Source organism: Ambystoma mexicanum, chromosome 8, assembly GCF_040938575.1.
Source record: "Ambystoma mexicanum isolate Mex_15411 chromosome 8, UKY_AmexF1_1, whole genome shotgun sequence".
Taxonomy (NCBI): domain Eukaryota; kingdom Metazoa; phylum Chordata; class Amphibia; order Caudata; family Ambystomatidae; genus Ambystoma; species Ambystoma mexicanum.
The window spans coordinates 1,382,097,634-1,382,121,775 of record NC_090929.1 but is presented as its reverse complement, the minus strand read 5'-3'; the positions used below and the strand labels follow the sequence as shown (position 1 = coordinate 1,382,121,775).

Below are 24,142 nucleotides of genomic sequence, written 5' to 3'. Positions count from 1 at the left end.
TGGAGAGAAGAGGCTGGGCACCACTTATTTTATTCAATTCAGCGGTATTCCAATAGAATCACTGCATATGGTATTGGAGCGTGCCATTAAGGCCTATGCACCTAGGCATATAAAATAGCAAAAATGAGAACCAGGAAGACTTCCTAATTCAAGGTATGCTCACAGTGTGCTCTCCAAGGAGAGCTACATCAATTTCCATTCATAGTTGTATTCTTTTTTCATCCCAGAATCATATTCAACTGCAACTCGCAAATGTTTCGGATAAAATAGTATTGAATTTTAATTCATAAAGCAGTATGCATTTCCGGATAAATCGCATAGCATAGTGAGCCAATGCATTTCGGATTATTTTCCATCGTCAGGGCTATGCGTCACATTTCTCTAATATGATAGACATTTAGAACCCATCATAATACCAAACACCCGTGATCAATATTCTATATACACAGTGATATTCATGACATACATTTAACCTGGATGTCAATGCGCATCCATACATACCCAGGTTGTTGGTAGGTTCATATTTCGTATTGACCAGGAGCCCTTACATACAGTAAGGGCATAAAATAATCACTCAAGGTAGTATGAGGTAGGTGAGACAGAAAGCCTGCAGACTATGCTTTCAAAAAATGAGTAGGTTTGAGTGGGGATGATGGAGGCAGGAACCCACTCAGGGAAGATCAGTGCCACTCCACCACCAGGCCGGGAGAGCCTGGGATTAGATAGGATTTTGTAGCCGCCGGGGAGAAGAGTGTCAAAAGCAGTGATAGAGATGGCCTTGTCCATGCTCAGTGAGAGCAAGGACATCAAGGTCAAGGTCTGCAAGGAGGTGACAGATGTCAGAGTGATAGCAGAGCCAGAAATAACGGTAGGGAAGTGAAGCTGGCTGCCCCCTTTAAAAGATTTGCGATGGGAGCAACTGGAGTGCTGTGCCACAACTGAGGGGGGGGGCAGAGGGGACGAGGGATTAAGGGGTTATTGCAGGTATTCATGATTCTCAACGTATGCTACTATATAGACATTATACAGAATCCTGGTAGAATATCCATAGTCAGAATCTTGAAAAGCATTTGAAATAACTGATGGATTGAAATCCTAGTAATAAGAAAAGTGAAAAACAGTACTGCACCTCATTACATATTTGCTGTTTATTTCCAAAAGGCTTTTTTTATGAGAGCTGACTGCTCTAAGCAGATGAAGGAAATAAATTCAGTTCTTTTATTCTACAGGCTGGTGATGAATATCTAAGGAAGCATCACCGGGTTTCAGCTGATCTGCACTACAGCAAAGCAGTAAAACTTTTTCAGCATTTAAAAGATGCACCATGTGAGCTTCTTCGGGTTCAGTTGGAGAGAGTTGCATTTGCAGAATTCCAAATGACAAGTAAGTACATGTTACATTGAGTAAGCTCCTTTTCTCCCAGGGAAGGTTAGACTGAACCGTTTGGTGCAGCAAAGAATTGTTCTTACAAAGCTGGGGTGATTGTTTGCCCTCGCCTGTGTCCATCTCCCTTATATGTGATTTGGGAGCGGGCACAGTTCTCATCACTACTGTTTTCCTGTTCATGTGAGCATGATCCACAAAAAAGGATGGCCAAAATGTACACCATCCTGTGTTAGGCTCACCCTTCAGTCCAGGGCACCCATCATTAGGAAAAAGGACCCAGAGGAGGATGCAGGTATTACCACAATTTCTTTAACCCTGTAGCAGATTCTGTGAAAGGTTGTTCCCGGGGCACTTTGGAGCCTGCCCTCTGCGTAGTTGCACAGTGAAATGCCTACTCTTAGTTGCATGGCAGAGTCAACTTCCCACCATGAGCAGTGAGCTTAATGCAGACTTTGGGCCATCCCTCTCATCCTCTTTTCGCCAATCACGCCCCCCGGCCCCTCCTCTCATGGCCTCCCTCCTTCACCTTCAGACAGGAGGACACCTAATGTATCACCCCAACCTTCTCTCAACCCAGGCCCCCTCTGATGTCAGTCTGCTTTGCCCCACTTGCTAACGTGCATGGAGAGTCGATATTGGGTGGAAAAATGATCGGGAGCGGACGCGCTTGAAGTGTTTCCAGTGCATCCGCTCCCAAAGAGGAGGAAAAAAGCAGGTAAGTGGAGAGAAGGGAGGGAGGGACGGGAAAGTTGTGGGGCGGGGTGCGGGAGGGAGGGAGTGGAGCACTTACCTGAATCCCCGGGAGGGGAAGATGGCAGCCTCCAGCCATGAGGAGGCTCGGAGCGGGGTGATTACCATGTGATAATTCCCCCCGTTCCCAGCCACCTCATTGGCTGGGAGGCTTAGACCCCCGCCCCCCCCCCGCCAGGTACTAATAAAGAGTGTCGACCTTCACTTTATGACTCGTGTTTGTTCTGTTGATCCAGTGTTTCGCAATTCAGACAGCTTTTTTGCAGATACCGCTTAAGGTTTGAGGAAAGCCTCACTCGTCCTAAGCTGGTGAACTAGAAATTAATGGCAAATAATAAAATATTATTACAATACAAGAGGAACCCCGTGAGGGAGATTAAGACTGGTAGTAACAGTAACATTTAACACATAATTGCTCATCTGTAATATGTTATGGCATAATCATGCATATATTTTATTCATTTTTCTATCATCTGTCCATACTTTATTTTTCTATTTTGTCATCTAAACATAATAAACACCCCCATTTTAAATGCACAACTCAATTGTTATACACTATGCTCAAATCCATAGTACATAAATGCCACTAAGAATTACATCCTGTTTTATGGACCTAACACATACTTTTCACATATAATATAATCCATATTACCATCACCACATGATTGTGGTTTAAGGCTCTTCTGTTCAGAGGTACTCCTGCCGGCATTCGTATTGTGCCTGATGTGGCTGAAGTACTCTATAAAAGCAAAAAAGCAAACTATAGGGAGGATATGTTCTCTACTGACATGGGCTGCTGGGCTTTGACTATGTGTAGTGGGTTGTAGCAATGCTTGCCCGCCAGTGGTCAGCTTAGCCTAGACGGACCGGAAGGGCACAAAGGTGTTAGTCTTCTTTTAAAAAGTCGAAGAATCATCCTAACAATGATCAAGCTGGTGTAGGTCCGATGTCTGAAAAGCACCTGGTGCTGCCGTGGCTGCGAGAAATAGCTTGTGAGCCTATGTAGACAGAATCTCCCAAGACTTTGTTATTGGAGCCAAGCACAATCGGCGTCTTATAGGTTGTGTGGTGTTGTAAAACAAATGCTGTAGTGGGCGCCATATTTGAGAGGACTGCTCGCTGTCTTTTTGACATGGGGATCTGTAATAACTATGCCTTTGCAACATCTGTAAAGACAGCCATATAATTATGTTGGCGTGAAATTAGTCCGACAAGTGTGGAAAAATAACAGATGCAATCGAAATACTGGAGAATTACTTAAAAGAGCCAACAGGTGTTAGATATGGGTGGAATAAACTGTGATCTTGGGAAATGGACAGAAACAATCCATGTTTTTAATCTGGCTAAAGGGGGAAGTTAAGTGAACCAATTGATCTCTTAATTCAGGCCATGAGTATGGCTTTTGGTTTTAAAAATAAGACTTTGTTCTGATTTTAATAATCTTTTTTTGGGCATTGGGCCCTTGAGTATGAAATAATAAAGTCCATGACAAATCATAGATTGGGTGATTGAGACACAAAAGTTCCATTAACGGTACATTCAAGTTCTTATGCAGCTTCTATGTTCAATAATGCTGGTGGAAATCTTTTGTGCAGTCATGCCAATGCGCATTTTCTTACATGGGCAAGTGATGACATATATAACCATCACAGTGTTGAAATTGTTGAATGTTCTCTGATCTGTGGCGGATGAGAAGGACGCCGACTCTCGATGGACATTTGCAAGGTGTATCAAATAATAGTATGAATGCCTATCTATCCCTTTCACTATGGGGTATCCCTACCTATATGAATGTGCTAGTCAGTCATCAATGAATGCCCAGAAAGAATATGCCCGCTGTCCAAAAACGAATTGTGATGCTGGAGTGAAGGCCTCCCTGTCCTTGTCCTCTACTCCCTTATGTGTGTTCTGCGTTGCATTCTGCACAGGAGTCCAGTTGGGGCCTCTTTTTGCCTCTTTTTGTTTATGGTGAACCAAGACCCCTGGGTGGGGGTACGACCGTGTACCCCTAGTGTATGTTTTTAGGCACCTGTGGATTATAAGTGTAATTGGTTATTTATAACGCGCTTAATTCCCAGAGGTTTCTAAGTGCAGACCGGCGATCGAACCTGTGTTGCTCTGCGTCGCCTTGCTTCCAAGGCGAGCGTGTTGCCCCTAAGCTATCCTCCCGCGCCTGTTGCCCACAGAGCAGGGTATTGACTGGTGGCAGCTTCATTCCGATGTGACAGGAGCTTTGAATATCCTCCATTTCGGGATAACCAGGCCTTGCCATAGGAATCAGTGGATTCCTGATAGAAGACAAGATTGCCCCTGGGGCCTCTTGGTTTCTATTGCCTGTTACCTTGTTTTCCCAAAGTACTGGATAGCCCTGACTCTGTCCCTTCCCCAGACTGACTGTTGGGTGGAAGAACCATATACAGTCTTTTGGGGAAGTCCAGGCCAGACTGGCTGGAGCCTTCCCAGTGACTATATGTTGTGGGTACACCCTTAGGGTGGGACCTGTGTGAATGGAGAGTGTGACCAATATGCATTCCATGTTATGGGTGTCTGGTTTCTGTGTGTGTAGCACAATGAATGAGACAGCCCTGCCTGTAACTGACATGAATGCAGTGTAGTGTGCTGAAAGGCTGGGTGCTTGCCCCAATCCACATTTCTTGTTATGGGTGTGTTGGTGGAGTGAAATGCCTGAATGCCTGCATTAATGCCCTTCCGTATGATTGGCTGACAGAGCCTGGCTCAGCCGGAGTGAATGAGGGACAGATGTGTATATCTGGGGACCTCTCACTTAACAATTTGTTCAGAAGCTGAAGTCAAAACTTGAAGCTGATCCTTGAAACACAGCTGGAGGAGAAGATTGCTGCTGCATTTCCTTCGATGTAATCCAAAAGCTGTGAAGTCTGTCGAAGACTGATCCAAGTGAGGAACTGGCTAGGAGACCTCTACCCGGGCTACGAGGGACCATCTTGCAAAAATTGCTCTTCATATTTAAGCACCCTGCAAGCCAGTTCTGTGAGTCTGACATCCAGAGAAGGGGTCTGCCGAGAATCCTGAAGAGAGCGATTGGACATCGAGGGTCATCGAAGTCCATTGGCGTCGACCGGTGCTGGAAGAGTTCTGTGACCGCTGAAAGCCAAGTCGAATTGTGTCGCCCAGAAGCGGGGACACCTTAACGCCGTGCTGCTCGACGCCCGGGGCCGTGAAAGCTCCACCTTGCCTAAGAACCTTTGAAAGACGGCTCCCTTGCCATCACCGTCAACCACTTTGTCTCACCAGAGAAAGTCGAGGTCGCGGGCTACTGAGGAAAGTCTGCCGGTGGGTTTCCCACCACCAATAGCCGACAAAGTCGTCCTGAGGACACTGACGATGTGAAGATCTGAGGTCGAGCCCGTGGTCGAATCCCGATCACCAAAGCTATCCTTAGGTACATGCTGCAGCTGCAGCAACAACAGGCCAGGGGACCGCCAAACATGTTTCCCGACCTCCGACGCCTGCTGCCGGGCCTGCATCCATCACCGCTGAAGGTTTTTCAAGTGCACAGAGTCTTGTTTGTGGCACCGAACATTTTGCATCGAGGCCTACCGCACGTCTCATCAGGACTTCCACCATTGAGGAAACAATTGATCGTCGGAGAGCACCACTGTTAGGCAGAAACCTGTGCAGTTCCCTTAGGGACCACTGCAAGAGGCTTAGGACTACAGGTGTTGGCAGTAAAGCCAATTCGTAGCCGTCTGTACCACCCAGATTTACCTGGTAGCTGTGGCTGAGCAGCCAGACTTCTCTCAAGAAGAGTTAGACAGTATATAGAGTATACAAGATAGGTACTAAAATACAGTAGCACAAGCAAACACTGACCAGAGCTTGGGTATAAAAGTATATAATTATTTATTTAAAAACACACTTTGTAAAATACACTAACACTAATATGGCAAGCAAGTTCCAACACAGTCACTATTAATATATATACATCCCTGATTACTTATTGAACACGTCTTAGTTAAAACACCACTTATTTACAGACAGAGGTGAGCGCCTAACCTAAGATGGCACTCCAATAAGTTAAGTTAAAAAGGGAGGGAAAAAGGCAGAATTAGGAAAATGCACAATACAACACTTTAAGAGAACCAGAACAAGTCAGAAAAGGCAGAGTCTACTGAGGAACAAGAAAGTCATAGGCCAGGCCCACTCTTGGAGAGCGCAAGGCGGAAGGTGTCCAAGATCACACAGTTGAATAGTACTTTAAAGAGTCGTTGCAGATAGTTCAAAAAGGGTTGGATCAGTTCAGAAAAAGTTAGTAGCAGGTCCCAAGTCACCCCAGGATAGAAAGTCAAGGATTTACGGGACACCTTGAACAGTCTGTTGCAAAGGAGACCAGGCGGGACACAGTACCTGAAATGGTGAGAAAGCTCCAGCGGGGGCAGTTGTTACTGGCAGCGGGTGCAAGTCGGTGCTTCGTCCAGGGGAAGAGAAGGTCTTGACGTGGAGGAAAGCTGGAGATCGTTGCACTGCCAGGGAAGAAACCAGCCACGGAGTTTCCCGGTTAAAAGGTACCACCCTTTTATTCGCGCTAGTGGTGAAGCGTGGCTATCCGGCCGCCGGGGTGCTTGGCACTGGCGATTCAACCACGAGACGATCCAGGAAGGCGAAAAGAGGGCGAACTGGTTATCCCCACCAGTTCAGAGGAAGAAGACTCTCCGGGATGAAGATCTTCTCTGTCGTTGGGAAGTGGTGAGACGGCTCAGCAGGGCTCCACCGGTGGTGTCGTTGTTGCAGGTCGGCTCAGCTTCTCCCTCTTCGGATTCTTTGGTCCTGTGGCGACTTCTGAAGTTCCAGTCCCCAAAGCCCTGCTTTTTTGCAGAAAACCCCCATTCATCAGCCCTACTTGTCACTCAAACATGCTAAGTGGTGAGCCGGGCAGCTCACCACTGGGCCAATCACACGAGAGTGCGACTTGAGTTGCCAAGGCAACTCAGTCCAGGGTGCCTAAAGCCCTCTCCCACACATCCTGTAGACCCAGACAGAGTGGCACCACTTTTGGAGGCTTCTGTGGAGAAGCCCGCCAAAAAGTGGAACAAAGGCTCGACTTGGGTTGGAGTTACAGAGGCGAACACAAACGCCATTTTAAACCGGGTCCTGGCAAAAAGACCCAACAGGGGAATAAATATTAAATAAATAACCCGGCGGTATCTTTAACATTGCACCAAAAAAAGTGGTGCGTTTAAAATGAATGGGAAAATCCCATAGGAAATATTCCGTTGGAATATTTCGCGTGGTAACCACTGCCACCAGCCAGAAACTCAACGAGGGGGGACTGCGCAGTGCCCTCTCAAAAAACAGATCCAGGGGCAATCTAATTACCCCTACCAGTACTTCCACAATATGATGGTTTGTACTGGTTCTGTTCACAATTTAAGACTAATAGTCAATGGTGACTTTACATGCCCTGGGAGACAGAAGTCAGTCCCAGGGTATGGAGTCTATGTTTGGGGGTCACTATGACACCCCTGTGTTACTGCACTGAGGGTGCTGTGTAACACACTTACCAAAAACCACATGAAACCCTATGGAGTAAAAGACCCCATAGCCCATAAAACACATTACAAAGTCAAAGAATATCTCAAATCATGTCTAAGAGTGGGAGAAAAAGAGTCTCACTTTTAGCAGGAGAAAAATATAAACCCCAAAAATCCAGCAAAGCTGCTTGGGGACTCACTAGGTTTGGGAAATTAGCCTTAACAGAGAATTCTCCCTAACATCCACGAAGGTCAAAGCTACTGTATTGCCGCAAGTGTTTCACTTTTCCTCAAGATTCTCTACGTCCAGTGGCTCCTTCTTCAAAGGGGGTCCATCCTCAAAGGATATCGTTGAAGAAACTCCCACTTCAGGTACATTGGGGGGGTTGAACTCTTTAACCAATAAGCACAGTGTCCTTGTCCTATCTCCCTTTCAGGGGATGTCTATTATTCTCTTCCTTTCCTTAAGGCAGTTCAAGTTTCTTAACTTCACTTGTAAGCCTTTCTCATTTCTACTGAGATGAGTTTCTCACAGTAACTCAAATATATCGATCTCCCTCTCAGGGATGTTTAGTATCCTACTCCTTTCGCTAAAGCAGTTCAAATGTCTTAACTTTGTTTCCCAGCTTTTCTCCCTTTCACTGGGATGAGTTGTTAGGAGTATATAATGAGTCCCTTTTGGTTTCCCGTTCCGAAAGTCTCTCGCTCCTTCTCTTGGCTTCTCGGTACCGTGACGGGGAGCTGTGCCATTTGCTGTGGCTTCCCCCAGATGGTGTTGGCATAGTTGTACAGGCAGCCTGCTCACCACAGCGATTTCGTGGTCACGTCATCATCGGATCTGACTCCAGTCGCCTCTGGTCTCTGCTTCTTCAGCACACCGTGCTTCCAGCTTTTGCTTTGCTTAATCCAAGCAAGTTTGGATTTTGTGGGCTCCGCCGCCTTCTGCGGCTCTTCCTCCTGCTGGTGTTACGCTACCAGGGGACCTCCCCTGCTTCAGTATGCATTCCTCTCTCCTTCGTTTGACAAATACTCCTCTTTTATCCTACTCATCATGGATTGGATATTTCCATCTAAAGGGTCAGCTTCTTTTTCATCCTGATGACAGCACATTTGAACTTTCTCTTCAGTTAAGTCTTTGTACTTGGAAGTATTTGACATGTTAGTTCGATGTATGCCTTCAATTGAATTGGTTTAGGGAGCTCCTCACAGGAACTTGAGTCCTTGTCCCCTAAGGAGGAGTTTCTCCCGATGAGGTACCACTTTACTCGACCCCTATGGAAGGTGTTGCATAGCGGGCTCACCTCCCTAGCCTCACATGAGGGGGCTCCACCTGGGGAGAAGGGACAAATTCCCTCAATTCGTCACAGATCCCATGGCCTTCAAGATTTAGTCGTTAAATGACATATACTGCAGTTACCACAGGGTGAATGCCCCTTTATTTTGGGGAAAACCATTTCGGTAATGGTGTGATGGGGTGTCGCACTTATCTGAGAAGTATCCGTTTTCACTATGAAATTACTGTGTTTTTTGCTTTTTTTTAAAAGCAAACCAAGGGATTTGCAACTCAGAGGAAATTTTTTGCAACGGGTGCCAATGTTTTTGAATAACTTTTTTTATTTTAAATGATAGATATGGCTATGTGGACACACACAACATTCTTTATTTGTCCCAATAATACTTCCCTCGGATTATTGATGGCACATTTATGAGTTTGGTGTAAAATGTCTATGGGGTGTTTCTTGGCCCTTAGCTTTTGGGGTAGCTCAACCGCTGCATGTTCTGAAAGGTACATTTTCCCTAAGAGATTTGGGATGAAAACTTGAAAAATTCAATAGGGAATTGGTGTCTGTGATTTTGCTAAAGGGGCTTTTCTCGAGTCTGCGATCATCGCAAAAAATATTAATGTAAAAAAATGCCACTTTCTTACTAATGGTAGGGGTAAAATGTAGTTGTGGATCCAAATTATATATTCATTACAAAAAATGTGCAACCTTGTCTAGTGGTCCATCCCACGTGATAGACCTTTTCAACAATTATTGATTAGCAGTTGTTGACACATACATTTTCCAAATCCGGATCCACAGTTAGACCCCATGACTGTGCCTTCTGTTTGTTGGTAAGTGTGTTTTCAAGCCGAAAGGAATTCTTTACCAACGAAATGTCTGTGCACCATGTAATGAATTCTGTGTTCTCCTTCAAGAGAGGAAAAATGTATTTTTAGATGTTCCCATATTGTCTAGATTCTATATCCATGCTCATTAGTAATTATTATTCTGAATCAAAAGGAAGACCTACCATATTGATAATATGGGTAGTGTCTTTCGTGTAAGATCTCATTTCAGAGATTTCTTTTAATTTAAGAAACAAATCAGCATATTGTGATAGAGGTTCTAGAATAGAACTGTTCTCTGACACAATGGGTCGCCCAGGGGCCTGTGTTAAGCTTGTGTGCATCTTGGGAAGAGTGTAAAAAAATAGGTACTCTGGTGTCATTAGGAGTCGGACAATCAACCTCTTGTCTGGAGATACCGATTTCTAAGGCTTGAGTCACCTTAGTCTTGATATGTTTTTTCTCTTAACTGGGACGTGAGATCTTCTCCTGAGCGTATATACTTAATGTGCATCTGAAAGTTTGCTTAAGCATTCAGATACATAATCTACCATATTCATCACTTCTATATCCTGTGAGAAACCTGAAGATGTCTCACCCGCTAGTCCCTGGGGATCTGTCATCCAGTTGGCCAGGACACGGCCATCGCTTTTTGAATCGAGTTCCTGGGAGGTGGACTAGTGTGGAAGGATCACCTGGATGATCGGTTTTCGAGGATTGGAAGTGGGACATCGGACATCGGGACGCGTTACCCCCTTCCCTGTAACACCTTTTCCCCATCCTACCAGGTAGGATACTTAGGAACTCAACTTTCTCCTCCCTCCTTTTTCCGACACAAACACTTTCTCACAGACAGCTCACTGTGAGAGAAAACGGACTAACACCAGAGCCATATACCTGACATGTCCCAATACAATGGGTCAGGCAAAGTCATGCAATTACTGATCATTACACACAGACCTGACAAGGCAAAACACACGAGGAAGCAACAGTTCCAAGATGGCAGTTTAATGCAAGGAGAAAGACTGCAAGACCGGAGAGGGTTGCAAGGGGGGAACTGCCTTTGACCTTTTCAGAGAAAGACAGTTACTTTCATGAGCCTTACAGAGTAAGAAACCTGCATTGTGTGTCAGAGGTACCCGGGGTCGATAGCCAATGTGGGGAGGAGCGTTTGCCGCTGTGGTACTATCCTTGGCTCCTACAACAAATCAGCACCAGTAAAGTCAGCACAGCCGGTGAGTTGGGGAGACTGATGCCAGGCCATTCTGTGTTAAAGCCAAGGTTGGAAGCAGCAACATTGTATCGAGAAAACTGAAGAGAACAGTGTGTGAAGCGTATTTGACAAGCAAAGCAAATATTATTAAACAGCAGATAATTGAATTAACTTTTTTTTCCAACCTCTGTTTATTTGTTTTTCGAGTAAACAAAACAGTAAACATTAAATCAAAAGAGCGAACCATCATACATAATACATAATAACATTTCCCCTTTTATATCTGTGTTGATGATTAGGGTCAGCATTGAAGGCAGTGACCAGGATCGTCTCCCAAGGGGGGAGACCGCTGCATATTGTCTTGGTGACTTAGAGAGTTTGTGTATGAGCCGTTCTGATTCCATTATCATTCCTCCCCTCTTTTGTTCATGCAGTCTACAGCGTTGCATTGCTCCATCTCCTCCCAGCCGGGAGTCTCCCCATATACTCCACCCTCGCCGGGGGGGACGGGGGAGGGGGCGCCGGCTTCTTTGGTTGGGAAGGTGGGCGCTTTCCCACGGTTGGGCCAGGTTCCAGGAGGTCATATATATGTCTCCATGATCTCTTTGAAGCGGTGGCCTCTGGCGGGGTTAGAACATGTGTGTCTCTTGTAAGCTGCACACTCCAGACGACACATTTTGGCAAGTGCTGGTAACCATTGGGCACCCGGCGGCGGTTGACTGATTTTCAGCAAATGATCAGTTGTTTCCTCGCTGTGAACATGATGAGGGAGATCATTTTGTTGGTCAGCGAGTCTTGGTGCCAGTCTGTGCCATCATCGCCTAGCAACAGCACCAGCGGGGACAAGGGGCTTTCTGCTCCTTCTATAGTGCTAAGTGTCTGGTATACTTTTTGCCAGTATGTGGTTTTCCTGGGGAAGGACCATAGTATGTGGCCCATGGTCCCAATGCCCTTGCAGCCCCTCCAGCATTGATTGGTAGGGTGAATTCCCATTCTGTGCATCTTGTCGGGAGTGTAGTATAGGCGCTGTATAATTTTGAATTGGGTTTCTCTGTTCCTGAGGTTGAGGGAGACCTTGGGTATCGCTGCAAAGCTTCTCTGGATGTCGAGTGGGTTCACTGGTGTATCCAAGTCTTCCGTCCAGGCTGCTGCCAGAGCTTTCAATCTGTGAAGGTTATTAGGGAGGGCCATTCGGTAAAAGGTACGAATGCGTGGAAATGCATTGGTATTGTGATCCATTGCTTTCTCGCATGCTAGGGGGGGCTGGAGTCTGGATTCTCGAGTGGTATGCTGGAGTATCGGAGCCTGAATAGAGTGATATAGTAGCCAGTCGCCCGGCCCCAGGCCCATTTTTGTACAGGCCTCTGGGAATCCCGCCGGTACTCCCTCCTCTAGGATGTCCAGTAGGCGAACATTGGCCCATGTGTCTGTCTGCCGGTGGTGTAGTGGTTGTGCCGCTGCCCAGGATAGGATCAACCTTATGCTGGCCCAGGCTGGCGGGTACTTAACCTGTGCCCCCTGCCCTGCTCGGAGCCTTTGCCATTGTTGGAGAGTCAATCTTAGTATGGGGTGCGTATGGGGTGCGTCTTGATGCAGTTCGGTCGCCATAATTTCGATGGGGCGCAGTGGGGCCATTATGGAGGTCTCCATGGTGTGCCAGCTAGTGCCTTCAATCTGATTGAGTCATCGTTTCGACAACACCTGCCTCCGGAGGATTTGTGAGCTTGTAGGATTGTGATTTGGGCCCAGGCTTTCTTGCCCCTCCAGATGAACTTGCTGATGGCTTTGTTGGTTTCCTTGAGCATGTGCGTTGTTGGTGCGATTGGTATCATCGTTGCTAGATATGAGTTTGGGAAAATAATTCATTTTGAGGGCGTTTATCCTTCCTGATTGTGAGAGTGTTAGGGTATCCCACCTCTCGAGGTCTTTGCGAATGTTGTCCAAGGCCTGGGGGTAATTAAGATCTCTGAGTTTCGTGACTGAGGTGCTTATTCAGATCCCCAGGTATTTCAGGGATTGTAGCTGGAGTGTGAAAGGCGCAAGACCTCTGGGGTCCCAGGGTATGTCGCTTCGGAGGGGCATAACTTCTGTCTTGTTCCAGTTCACTTTCTATCCTACCATTGGGCCTATCTCTTGTAGAAGGGCCCGGACATGGGGGAGTGCCTTCGTAGAGAAGTTTGATTAGTTGAATCAGTCTGAAGGGAAAGCTGTATTTGTGAAGAGCTCTGAACATGAACCCCACTGCACCTTGTCGAATGCTTTCTCAGCATCTACTGCTATTATAGCATCATGGGGGTCTCCTTCCCCTGCGATTATATGTAGTAGTCTGCGAATGTTGTCTCCGGAGTGCCGTCCTTTGATGAAGCCTGTTTGGTCTTTGTGAACCAGCAGTGGCATGAGATTCTCTATTCTTTGGGCCAGGCACTTTGCAAGTATTTTGGCGTCCGAATTAATTAGCGAGATTGGTTTGTAGGACCCGCATAGTTCCGGGTCCTTCCCTTTTTTGTGGAACACAATTATATTAGCACCTAACATAGATTTAGGCAGGCATTTGCGGGTGAGTTCTTCTTCAAAGACCTCGGCCAGGTTCGGGCGATTTAATCTGTTAGTAGTTTGTAGAGGTAAATCAGAATGCCGTCCGGACCCAATGCCTTCCCCCCATTCAGAGATTGTATGGCTCAGGAGATTTCCTCGGGTGAGATGGGTGCATTTAGGATGGTTGCTTGGTCTGCTGTGATACAGGGTAATGGGACCAATTCCAGAAACGCCTCAACCTGGTGAGGCGTGCATGCAACAGTGTCTGTGTATAACTCGCGATAGAACTTAGCGAACCTGGCGTTTATGCGGCCATCCCCTTCTATGAGCGTGTTGGTGTCATCCCTGATGGCTGTGATTATTTGAGTGGCTTGGCGCTGCTTGAGGGCTAGTGCCATTTTCCGTAGGGGTCTGTTGCCCTTTAGGTAATAGTTTTATACCCAACTAGTGTATGCTTTCTGTGCTCTGTCTGTGGTGACTTGTTTTAACTCACTCCTGATCTTCGCTATTTGGGATCGGAGTAATGGATCCCGTGATGATTTGTGTTTACCTTCCAGCATCTTGAGCTCTCTCAGCAGGGAGATCTCCCTCTCCCCCATCCCTTTTTCTTGTGGGCCCACCGTGACATGCATTGACCCCTAATGAATGACTTAAAGGCATCCCAACATCTATTTGGTGTGTATTCCGGAGTTATGTTGTCTGTCCAGAAGTTGCCTGTGTCTTCCGTCAGGCGTCCCATTAATTCAGGTTATTGTAGCGTTCTGAGGTTAAGCCGCCAAGAAGGGGGTTTCCGGGGTGTCTCTGGGAGCGTGAGGTGAAGCAGGATCGGGGTATGATCTGAAAGGGTGGTCGGTGGTATTTCACAGCTCGCTGCCATATGGTTGGTGTTGGCGGGCAGTAACCAATAGTCTAGGCGGGAGTAGCTGTCATGGCGGTGGGAGTAATGGGTGAAGTCCTGGCCGTCAGGGTTGGTGTACCTCCAAACATCTACCAGGTGAAGGTCGGCCATTAGAGAGCTTAGGGCTTGCCTCTTCTTCACCTTGGTTGTTCTCGATATTTCTGGGCCCCTGCAGTCTCTGTCCCGGTCCAGGGTCAGGTTGAGGTGCCGCCCTATGATCATGAGGTTACCCATATACTTGGCGCATTCTGCGAACGTGTTGACGAAGAATGCCGGGGTGTCTGTGGTGGGAGCGTTCAGGTTTAAGAGCGTGATTGGGTGTTTGGAGAGTAAGCCTTGGATGAGAACGTCGCGGCCTGCTTTATCGCAAGCTGTGTGTTGAATCTGCAGTGGGACGTGTTTATGGATCAGGATTGATACTCCACTTTTCCCGTGATTTGGTGAGTGTGCTGCCTCCCCCACCCATCCTCTTGCTAGTTTCTCTGCTTCAATCCCATTGAGATACGTTTCTTGCAGGAAGATGATGTCCCCCTGCATGTCCCTCATCAGGTTCAGCATGCGTCTGCGTTTAATGGGGTGTCCCAGGCCTTGGATGTTCAGGGTCACATACGAGATTTCAGCCATTGGGCCGGTGGGGAATATGTTCTGCGGGGTTGGCCATTTCCTTCTTTTCAGTCATATGCCATTGACACGGGTGCGGTGTGTCTCCTTGGCTTGGGGGGGGTACACTTTTGGGGAAATATTCTACAAACCATAACTATGAGGTCCGAACCATGACCTCTGCTTAACCTTGAACACGAACATCGGGTGTCTCGCCAGCATTGCCCATATTTCTCAACAAGCCTGAAAGGGAGGTGGGGTTACGGGGGGGGCGTGAGCTTGGTGGGTGCGGGCTTACAGGGTCTACCTGTGTTTGCTGCGCTTTCTGCTCCGCTGGTTATTTGAAGGGGTACGGTAGGATCAGACTACTTAATGTTTAGTTCAGGGGGTCTTGTCCTGAGCACTTCTTGCATTGTTGGTGCGGTTCCTGCGGTCCGGAATTTGACCTTTCGGTCCCCTGCCTGCCCTCTGCCATCAGCCTTTGGATCCTTGGCGGTCTGTTTGGGGCAGTATGGCGTGTGACAGTTTAGTTTCCTCCAGTTCCGTTGGGTTGAACTCAGTTGTCACTATGTTGTGTTGTTGGAGGAATCGCCATGCCGTCTCTGGGTCTGTGAACGAGTGCCACTGCCTTTCTAGATATATGCACCATGTGGTGGGGAATCTCAGGTAGTGCCTGTGATCTGTAGTTTGGAGTGCTTCAAAGATGGGATTAAAGTTCTTCCACCATCTTGATGCCTCGACTGAGTAGCCGTTGAAAATCTTAATGTCAGAGTTGAGTTTACGTATTGGGGGTGCCGTTTTATAGGCCTTCAATATGAGGACTTTATGTTGGAAGTTCAGGAGTCTCATTGTGATGACTCGGGGTGCTTGTTTGGCGCTGGCTTAGGGATCGGCGCCCGATGGACTCTTTCGATGGTGAGATCGCTGGCATTGGGGATGTGGAGATCATTTTGCAGGAGTTCGTATATGTATCCTTCCAGGTCCTCGCCTTCAGCATTTTCTGAAATTACGACCACCCTTAGATTGTTCCTGCGGGAGCGATTTTCCTGGTCTTTTAGTTTCTCCCCCAGCCGTGGTACTCTGATGACCCCATCAAGGTCGGTTTTCACTGTAGTTTGGTTATCTTCCAGTGCACTTATGCGCTGTTCGTTGTCAGTGGTTATTTCTGCTTGGGTGGCAAGCTGGTTTTGCACGTCTTGAAGGTCCTTTTTGATCTTTTGAAACATGCAGTTCGTTTCTTGGGTTCTTTGGCCGATCAATTTCATTTCGGCCAATATGGCCTGTAGCTGCGCCTGTACTTCCATGTCTGTTTTGTTGCGCGTGGAGCGCCTTGGGAGGTTGCCTGTCCGGTTTTATCTGTAGGATCCTTCACCCCTGCGGTGTGTGCTGCCTGTTGCAAGCCCTTCTGCACCTTTTTCTCTGGGATGGCCAGTTGGTGGGGGGTGGTCTTGGTGGTGCCCCTGGTGTGCGAGATGCTGTTATGAGCGCCTAGGTTTGGAGGGTTTCTGGGGGGTCGCCCCTGGTGGTTCCCTGATCTGTTGCTCAGTGTGTCCTTCTTGGCCTGTCATGGTGCGTGCTCCGAAACCCCTGGAACTGTTGGGCCCACCCCAGTCTCTGTCACCCAGAAGAACTTGTCAGGCTCCAAGGAAGTGCCCCAGAGGCTCACGTGACAGAACGCGAAGCCTTCTACAAATTCTCTACCTGGGCGTCATGGAAACCTCGGAGACAGACCAACTAGCCCAGCTTTTGGGGGTACTCAGGGCCGAGGTACATTCGGCCCGGCAGGAGACGAATGCTTTAAGGAGGGAATTGATCATGTCTAAAGATCGTACCGATGAGCTTGCTAAACAATTGCTTCAATCCCAGGCGGGGCAAACACTGCTACCTGGATTGGGGTCAATGGTTCCGACCACACCCAGCAATCCAGTTCAAGTGGTCCTACCAGGAGCCGTACCTTTGGCACCTCCAGAACGCTTTGCAGGAAACCCAAAAAGGTATGCGGTTTTCATGAACCAGTGCCGACTACATTTCCTATGTAGGCCAGGGGCCTTTCCAAACGACCTGACAAGGGTAGCCTTTGTATTGTCTTATCTCGGTGGCAGTGCTGCGGACTGGTCGGTACCTCTAGTCAATCGGGACAATCCCATCTTGCGAGACTTCCAGAGGTTCCAAATGAACATGGAGAAGTTGTTTGCCCGCCATTCTCAGGGTCGGGCATTGGCTAATGAACTCTTGTCCCTGGGCCAAGGCAATCAAGATCTGTTGACGTACATCGCAACCTTTAATAGACTGATAGTAGAAACTGATTGGCCAGGTGACAAAAGAACAACTCTGTTTTACCGGGGCTTAAGAGGGGAGTTGAAGGATGTTTTAGCTCAAGTGGTAACCCTCCTAGTGATTGTGTGGAATACATAGATCTGGTGGTTCACCTTGATCATAGACTACAGAACCGTAAGGCAGATCGAGCTAGAATGGACGCTCAGGTTTTTGTACGCCCAAAGGAGAATGCATCCAAGACTTCCGACTTGGTCGAACCCATGCAGATTGGAGGAGTGCGAGGGCCGCTAACCAAGGCTGAAAGAGATAGAAGAAGACAACAACAGCTATGTTTGTATTGCGGCTCAGCCGGCCACTTCCTTCGAGACTGCGCTGTAAAACCACCCAAGAAGGCAGTCGGAGTTGCTAGCAAAGCGGAAACGGAGCCGAAGTCGGAAAACTTCCTCGCCCGACAAGCGTAGAGGTCTGCTTGTCGAGCACCTCGTCTTGCCAATGATCCTCATAAATCACCAACAGCCATCTCAAATGCATGCAGTCAGAGCATACATCGATAGCGGAGCCATTGGAAATTATATGGATCACGATTTGGCTACAAGGATGAATCTTCCTCTGTGCGAAAAGGCAACTACAGATTTAGTCACCACTGTCGATGGAACTGAGATCGCTTCGGGTCCAGTGACGCACTCGATAACGGAAATGACACTTTTGTGCCAAGATGGACATCGGGAAGACATTGTGTTCGATCTAATCAAGGCTCCACAGTTTCAAATAGTTCTGGGAATGCCATGGCTTGAATCACACAATCCTTGCATTGACTGGCGTGCTAAGAGGCTGACCTTCTCAGTCGAACGTGCTCGTACCTGTTACCAAACAAAGGAACCTTTGGTTAAGGAAGTCGCAACTATCATGAATCTGACTAATCCGCTACCTCCAGAATACCAAGACTATCAGGATGTTTTCCAGAAGGACCAAGCGAATACTCTTCCTCCCCATAGATCGTACGATTGTCAGATCGACCTTATACCTGATGCACAGATTCCATGTGGCCGAATCTATGCACTTACGGAGCCTGAAAACATGCATTAAAAAAGTATCTGGACCAATACCTGGCTAACGGCTTTATCCGCCCATCCAAGTCCCCAGCAGCCTCGCCCTTGTTCTTCTTGCCTAAAAAAGGAGGAGACCTTAGGACTTGCATCGATTACTGTGCATTATACCAAGTCACAGTTAAAAACCGTTACCCCTTGCCACTAATTCCTGAACTTTTGGACCAAGTTAAAGATGCCCGAATCTATACCAAGCTAGATCTTAGAGGGGCATATCATCTGGTACGAATAAAAAAAGGGGACGAATGGAAGACCGCCTTCCGCACCAAATACGGATTATTCGAATACCAAGTGATGCCCTTTGGCCTTTGCAACGCCCCAGCGGCGTTCCAGTATTTCATGAATGACGTCCTGCGTGAATTGATTGATGTTTGTGTCGTAGTATACATAGACGACATTCTGGTATATTCGTCGTCTGAACAGGAACATGTAAAACACGTCCGTGCAGCTTTGGACAAACTTCAACAACATAGATTGTTCGCAAAACTGGAAAAATGCTTCTTCCATGTTACGGAGGTCGAATTCCTTGGGTTTGTCCTAACCCCACATGGTGTACGCATGGATTCGCGGAAGGTTGACTCCATTCTCAACTGGCCTTCCCCAACCTCGATTAAAGGAGTTCAGAGTATGCTCCGATTTGCGAACTTCTATCGCCGCTTCATTCCGGGCTTCTCGCAGCTAGTACATCCCATTACCTCTCTACTGCGAAAGAACAAACGTTTTCAATGGTCAGAGGAAGCCGAGAAAGCCTTTCAGGACTTAAAGCAAAAATTCATCTCAGCCCCGATCCTGAAACACCCACGTCCAGACCTACCGTACGTGGTCGAGACCGACGCTTCCAGTTCGGCAATGGGAGCGGTCCTCTCGCAAAAAGATCCTGAAACGGGTCAGCTCCATCCAGTGGCCTTCTGGTCGCGGAAATTCACAACACCAGAATTGAACTTCTGGCCATCAAGGCGGCCTTCAAGGCTTGGCGGCATTACCTTCTGGGAGCAAGACATACAATTAATCACTGACCACCGCAATCTACAGTACTTGAAGGTGGCAAAGGCCCAGTCATCCTGCCAACTCCTGTTAGGCAGAAACCTGTGCAGTTCCCTTAGGGACCACTGCAAAAGATTTAAGACTACAGGTGTTGGCAGTAAACCCACTTGGTAGCAGTTTGCACCACCCAGATTTACCTGGTAGCTGTGGCTGAGCAGTCAGACTTCCCTCAAGAAGAGTTAGGCAGTATGCAAAGTATACACAATAGGCACTCGGGTACAATAATACAAGCAAACACTGACCAGAGCTTTGGTATCAAAGTATATAATTATTTATTTAAAAACACACGGTTTGAAACACTCCAGCACTCTTATTGTAAAATATTCTAAACACAGTTACTATTGTAATATATACACCCCTTTTTCCTTATCAGGTAAGTCACTGTAAAACACCACTGAGCGCTTAACTAGATGGCACTCCAATAAGTTTGTGAGAAAGGGAGGGAAAAAGAGGGAAAGGTACACCACTCTAAGATTCAGGAACACTGTTAGCAAGGCAGAAGAGCAAAAGTCACTGGTGAGCCAAAGTCCAAAGGCTGGGCCCACTCTTAGAGAGAGCAGAGCACAAATGTGCCCAAGATCACACAGTTACACTAGGCTTAGAAAGTCTTGCAGAGGGTTCAAAAAGAGTTTAGAGAGGTTTAGGAAAGTTTAGCCAGAGTGTCCCAGGCTAACCCAGGTTCGAAAGCCGGGGGCTAAATCTACCCCGTACAGTCGGTAGCAAGGGAAGCCAGGTGGGACACAGTACCTTAAGTGGGAAGGATCATCCAGCGGTGGCAGTTGTTCCTGGTAGTGGGTGCAAGTTGCGTCGTCGTCCAGGGGAAGAGAAGATCTCGACTTGGAGGAAAGATGAAGGTCGCTGCACTACCAGGGAAGAAACCAGCCGCGGAGTTTTCCGGTTAAAGGTGCTACCTTTGTTTCGCGGTCGTGGTAAAACATGGTATCCCGGTTGCCGGGGTGCTTGGCACAGACAAGGCGGCCACGAGGTACGTCGGGAAGGGGAAAAGACGGTGAAACTGGTTATCCCCACCAGTCAAAGGAAGAAGACTCTCCGGCGGGAGATCTCCTCTGTCGTTGGGAAAAAGTGGTGAGACGGTCCAGCAGGGCTCCACCGGTGGTGGTGTCGTGGCAGGTCGGCTCAGCTTCTCCCTCGTCGGATTCTTAGGTCCTGTGGCGACTTCTGAAGTTCCAGTCCCCAAAGCCCTGCTTTTATGCAGCAAACCCCCATTCACTCAGCCTAGCTGTCACTCAAACATGCTAAGTGGTGAGCCGGCCGGCTCACCACTTGGGCCAATCAGAATGGAGTGCGACTTGAGTTGCCTAGGCAACTCAGTCCAGGGTGCCTAAATTCCCCTCCACCCCTCCTAAGTACCCCAGACAGAGTGGCACCACTTTGGGGGGCTTCTGTGGAGAAGCCCGCCAAAAAGTGGAGCAAAGGGCTCGACTTGGGTTGGAGTCACAGAAGAGAACACAAACGCCATTTTAGAATCAAGTTTTGGCAAAAAATAACAATCGGAGAATTAATATTAATTAAATAAACCGGCGGTATGTTCGAGGCTACCGTAAATAATTAAATAAAGATAGTAGCCTAAAACAATGGGAAATCCCATAAGAAAATATTCGCGGTTGAATATAAAAAGTAGTATCCACTGCCACCAGCCAAAACTCGATCAGGGGGGATGGAGACGTGCCCCCTCGACTAACAGATCCTGGGGCCCCAGCCAGTACGTCCACAATATGATGGCTTGTACTGGTTCTGTTCAGAATTTAAGACTAGTAAAGTCAATGGTGACTTTACATGCCCTGGGAGACAGTAGTCAGTCCCAGGGTATGGAGTCTATACTGGGGGGTCACTATGACACCCCTGTGTCACTGCACTGAGGGTGCTGTGTAAGACACATCACAAAAACACATGAAGCCTTATGGGGTAAAAGACCCCATAGCCCATTAAACGCATCTAGATCCAAAGAAACACACTCAAATCATGTCCAAGAGTGAGGGTAAAATAGTCTCACTCTTGGCAGGAGAAAAAAATGAACCCCAAAAATCCAGCAAAGCTGCTGGGGGACTCACTAGGTTAGGAAATTCAGCCTAAACAGAGAATTCTCCCTAACAACTCCGATGGGCATTATTTTTTGCTGAATTTGACTTTGTGATTACTTACCGACCTGGTTGTCGAAATGGCAAGGCAGACGCTCTATCTCGCATTGGGGTAGAAGAGGAATCCACCAACCCAGAGCCAGTGCCCATCATTCCCGGAGAAAAGATCTTAGGAGTGACAACGTCTCTAACCTTAGATGACATCCACAAAGAAATCACACATCTCATGGATACAGACACTCTGAGAGACTGGTCTACCAAAAGTGTTCATCATTCTGTCTCAAACCACTTACCATATTTTCAGGGACGTCTCTACCTACCCAGCAAAGAACTTCAGGAGAAGGTCATCTCGAATTACCACGAATCGCTGGTTGAAGATCATCCTGGGATAGCTAAGACCGAAGCCAAGATCAAGCGATACTATTGGTGGCCAACATGGCGTAAAGACATCAAGCAATTCATATTATCCTGTGGGATTTGCGCACAAACCATGGCGTTGAAGAAAAGATCACCAGGTCAACTGCAACCACGGGATATTCCGCCTTCGCCTTGGCAAACGTTGTCTCTTGATTTTATAACTGACCTTCCTCCTTGTAACGGGTTCAACACAATTTTGGTGGTGGTGGACTTGTTTTCGACGATGGCTCATTTCATTCCACTGAAGGGCTTACCCTCAGCTTCAATCTTGGCTAAAGAATTCTTAGAGCAGATAGTCCGAATACATGGATTCCCTTCCATCCTAATTTCAGATCGTGGCAGTCAATTTATCTCACGATTTTGGAAAAATTGTTGTGAATTAGCACAAATCGATGTAAGACTTTCCACAAGCCACCATCCCCAGACTGATGGTCAGACTGAGAGGACCAACCAGACTCTAAAACAATACCTCAGATGTATGTTACATCAAACTGAAAGCAGTTGGAAAGACATTTTATGGATAACCGAGTACGCCTACAACAATTCCCTGCACTCCAGCATCAAACAAACTCCCTTCTACACCATTTACGGGTTGCATCCATGAACCTCCAAAACCTTTTTTTTTTGATAAGACATTTTTATTGGGTTTTATAACATAGGCAAAACCGCCAACAGCAAGAAACAAAACAATAGAAAAAGAGGCAACAGCAGCATCATGTCCACATTGACTACTCAGAGAGTAACATTAGTACTTATATCACCATTTGCATTACCGCCCAACCGTGAGCGATTATGTCCATGACCAGAGGTATCGCACCAATGATCGTGCGCATCAGGGCCCTCCCTCCTCCCACGCCCCCCATATTTTAGAAGCCTTAGTGGGGCAACCTCTTGCATTGTAAACCCGGTGTTCAACCATTGCACATATGTCCATATCCAGAGCCCATTGTTCCGGCGTCGGGGACTCTGACACTCCCCATTTTTGTGCAATGTTACGCTTCATCAGGGCCGCTACTGTGTGTAATAACAATTTTTCCCACTTATTAAGCTCGATCTCACCCAGTATTCCTAGGATTAGGACCTTGGGGTCCAGTTCTATCGTGATGGAGAGTACTTCGGCCAGCTTCCTGCAGCAGGCATCCCAGAAGACACGGATGCGGGGGCACGACCACAGTAAATGGAAGAAGGTGCCCTCCTCCTCCCCACACCGGAGACAGTTTGGGTTGGTCGCTCTACTCCAGCCATACAATGCAGTCCTAGGGTAATACACTCTGTGCAATATTTTAAGCTGCACCAGCCTAAGCCTAGAAGAGATGGCCACCTCATGCGGGTGCATCAGTGCCTGGATCCAATCCTCAGGGTCAATATCGCCTATATCTCCTTCCCATTTAGCTTTCAGGCTGGTTAGTTCAGGGGTAGCGAAGGAGGTAATAGCGTTATAGAGGATGGAGGTGCATTTGGAGCGAATGAACTCTGGTAATATATTACGTTCTATCGGAGTATAGTCCGGAATATTATCCCCTGCCGATAAGCGGGTTCTCAGGGCGTGGGACATTTGCATGTAGTGGAAGTGTTCAGTAACTGGAAGGTCGAATTTGAGTTGCAAGTCCGCGAATGGGTCTAATTTCCCGTCCACCAAGACATCACCCACCTTCGTGATCCCCGCCCTCTCCCAACGTGGCCACGGTCCAATTTTCTCCAGTTCTTTGAGGTTGCCGTTACACCATATAGGTTGTGCCACAGTTATTTTGTTTCCCCATCCCACAAACACATGTGCTTGTTTCCAAATAGCAATGATATGTGTCCTAGTGGTTGGCGAAGGGAGTCGCTGGGAGGGTTGATACAATAGGTGTAGTGGATCCATGTCTCGCATGGCCCCCATGTCAGCTCTTATGAGGTAGCTCCTGGTCTTCGTGGAGCAGGTCGTTGACCACCACTAGCTGAGAGGCCCAGTAATAGGTCTGAAGGCGGGGCACCCCTATCCCACTCTCCCAGACCGACCTCTGTAGTGTACTCAGAGCTATACGTGCTTGGCCCCCGCCCCATATAAGTTCCCTGAGGAGGGAATCCACCCAGTCAGAATTGGAGTTTGGGATCTGCAGTGGGGCATTCTGAAGGGCGTAGAAGAAACGTGGAAGGGCCATCATTTTAAAGAGTGCAGCTCTACCCATGAGGGTCAGGGGGAGAAGCTTCCAGT

At 47.6% G+C, this 24,142-nt stretch overlaps 1 protein-coding gene across 1 annotated transcript in view; it reads left to right on the top strand.

Moving 5' to 3' along the window:
- EDRF1 (erythroid differentiation regulatory factor 1) overlaps positions 1-24,142 on the top strand; it is a 1,702,580-nt gene that overhangs the window by 1,297,325 nt on the left and 381,113 nt on the right. The window contains exon 21 of the mRNA XM_069611509.1: positions 1,230-1,383. Within this exon, the coding sequence (XP_069467610.1) occupies positions 1,230-1,383 (154 nt within the window). The remainder of the gene's footprint in view (positions 1-1,229; positions 1,384-24,142) is intronic.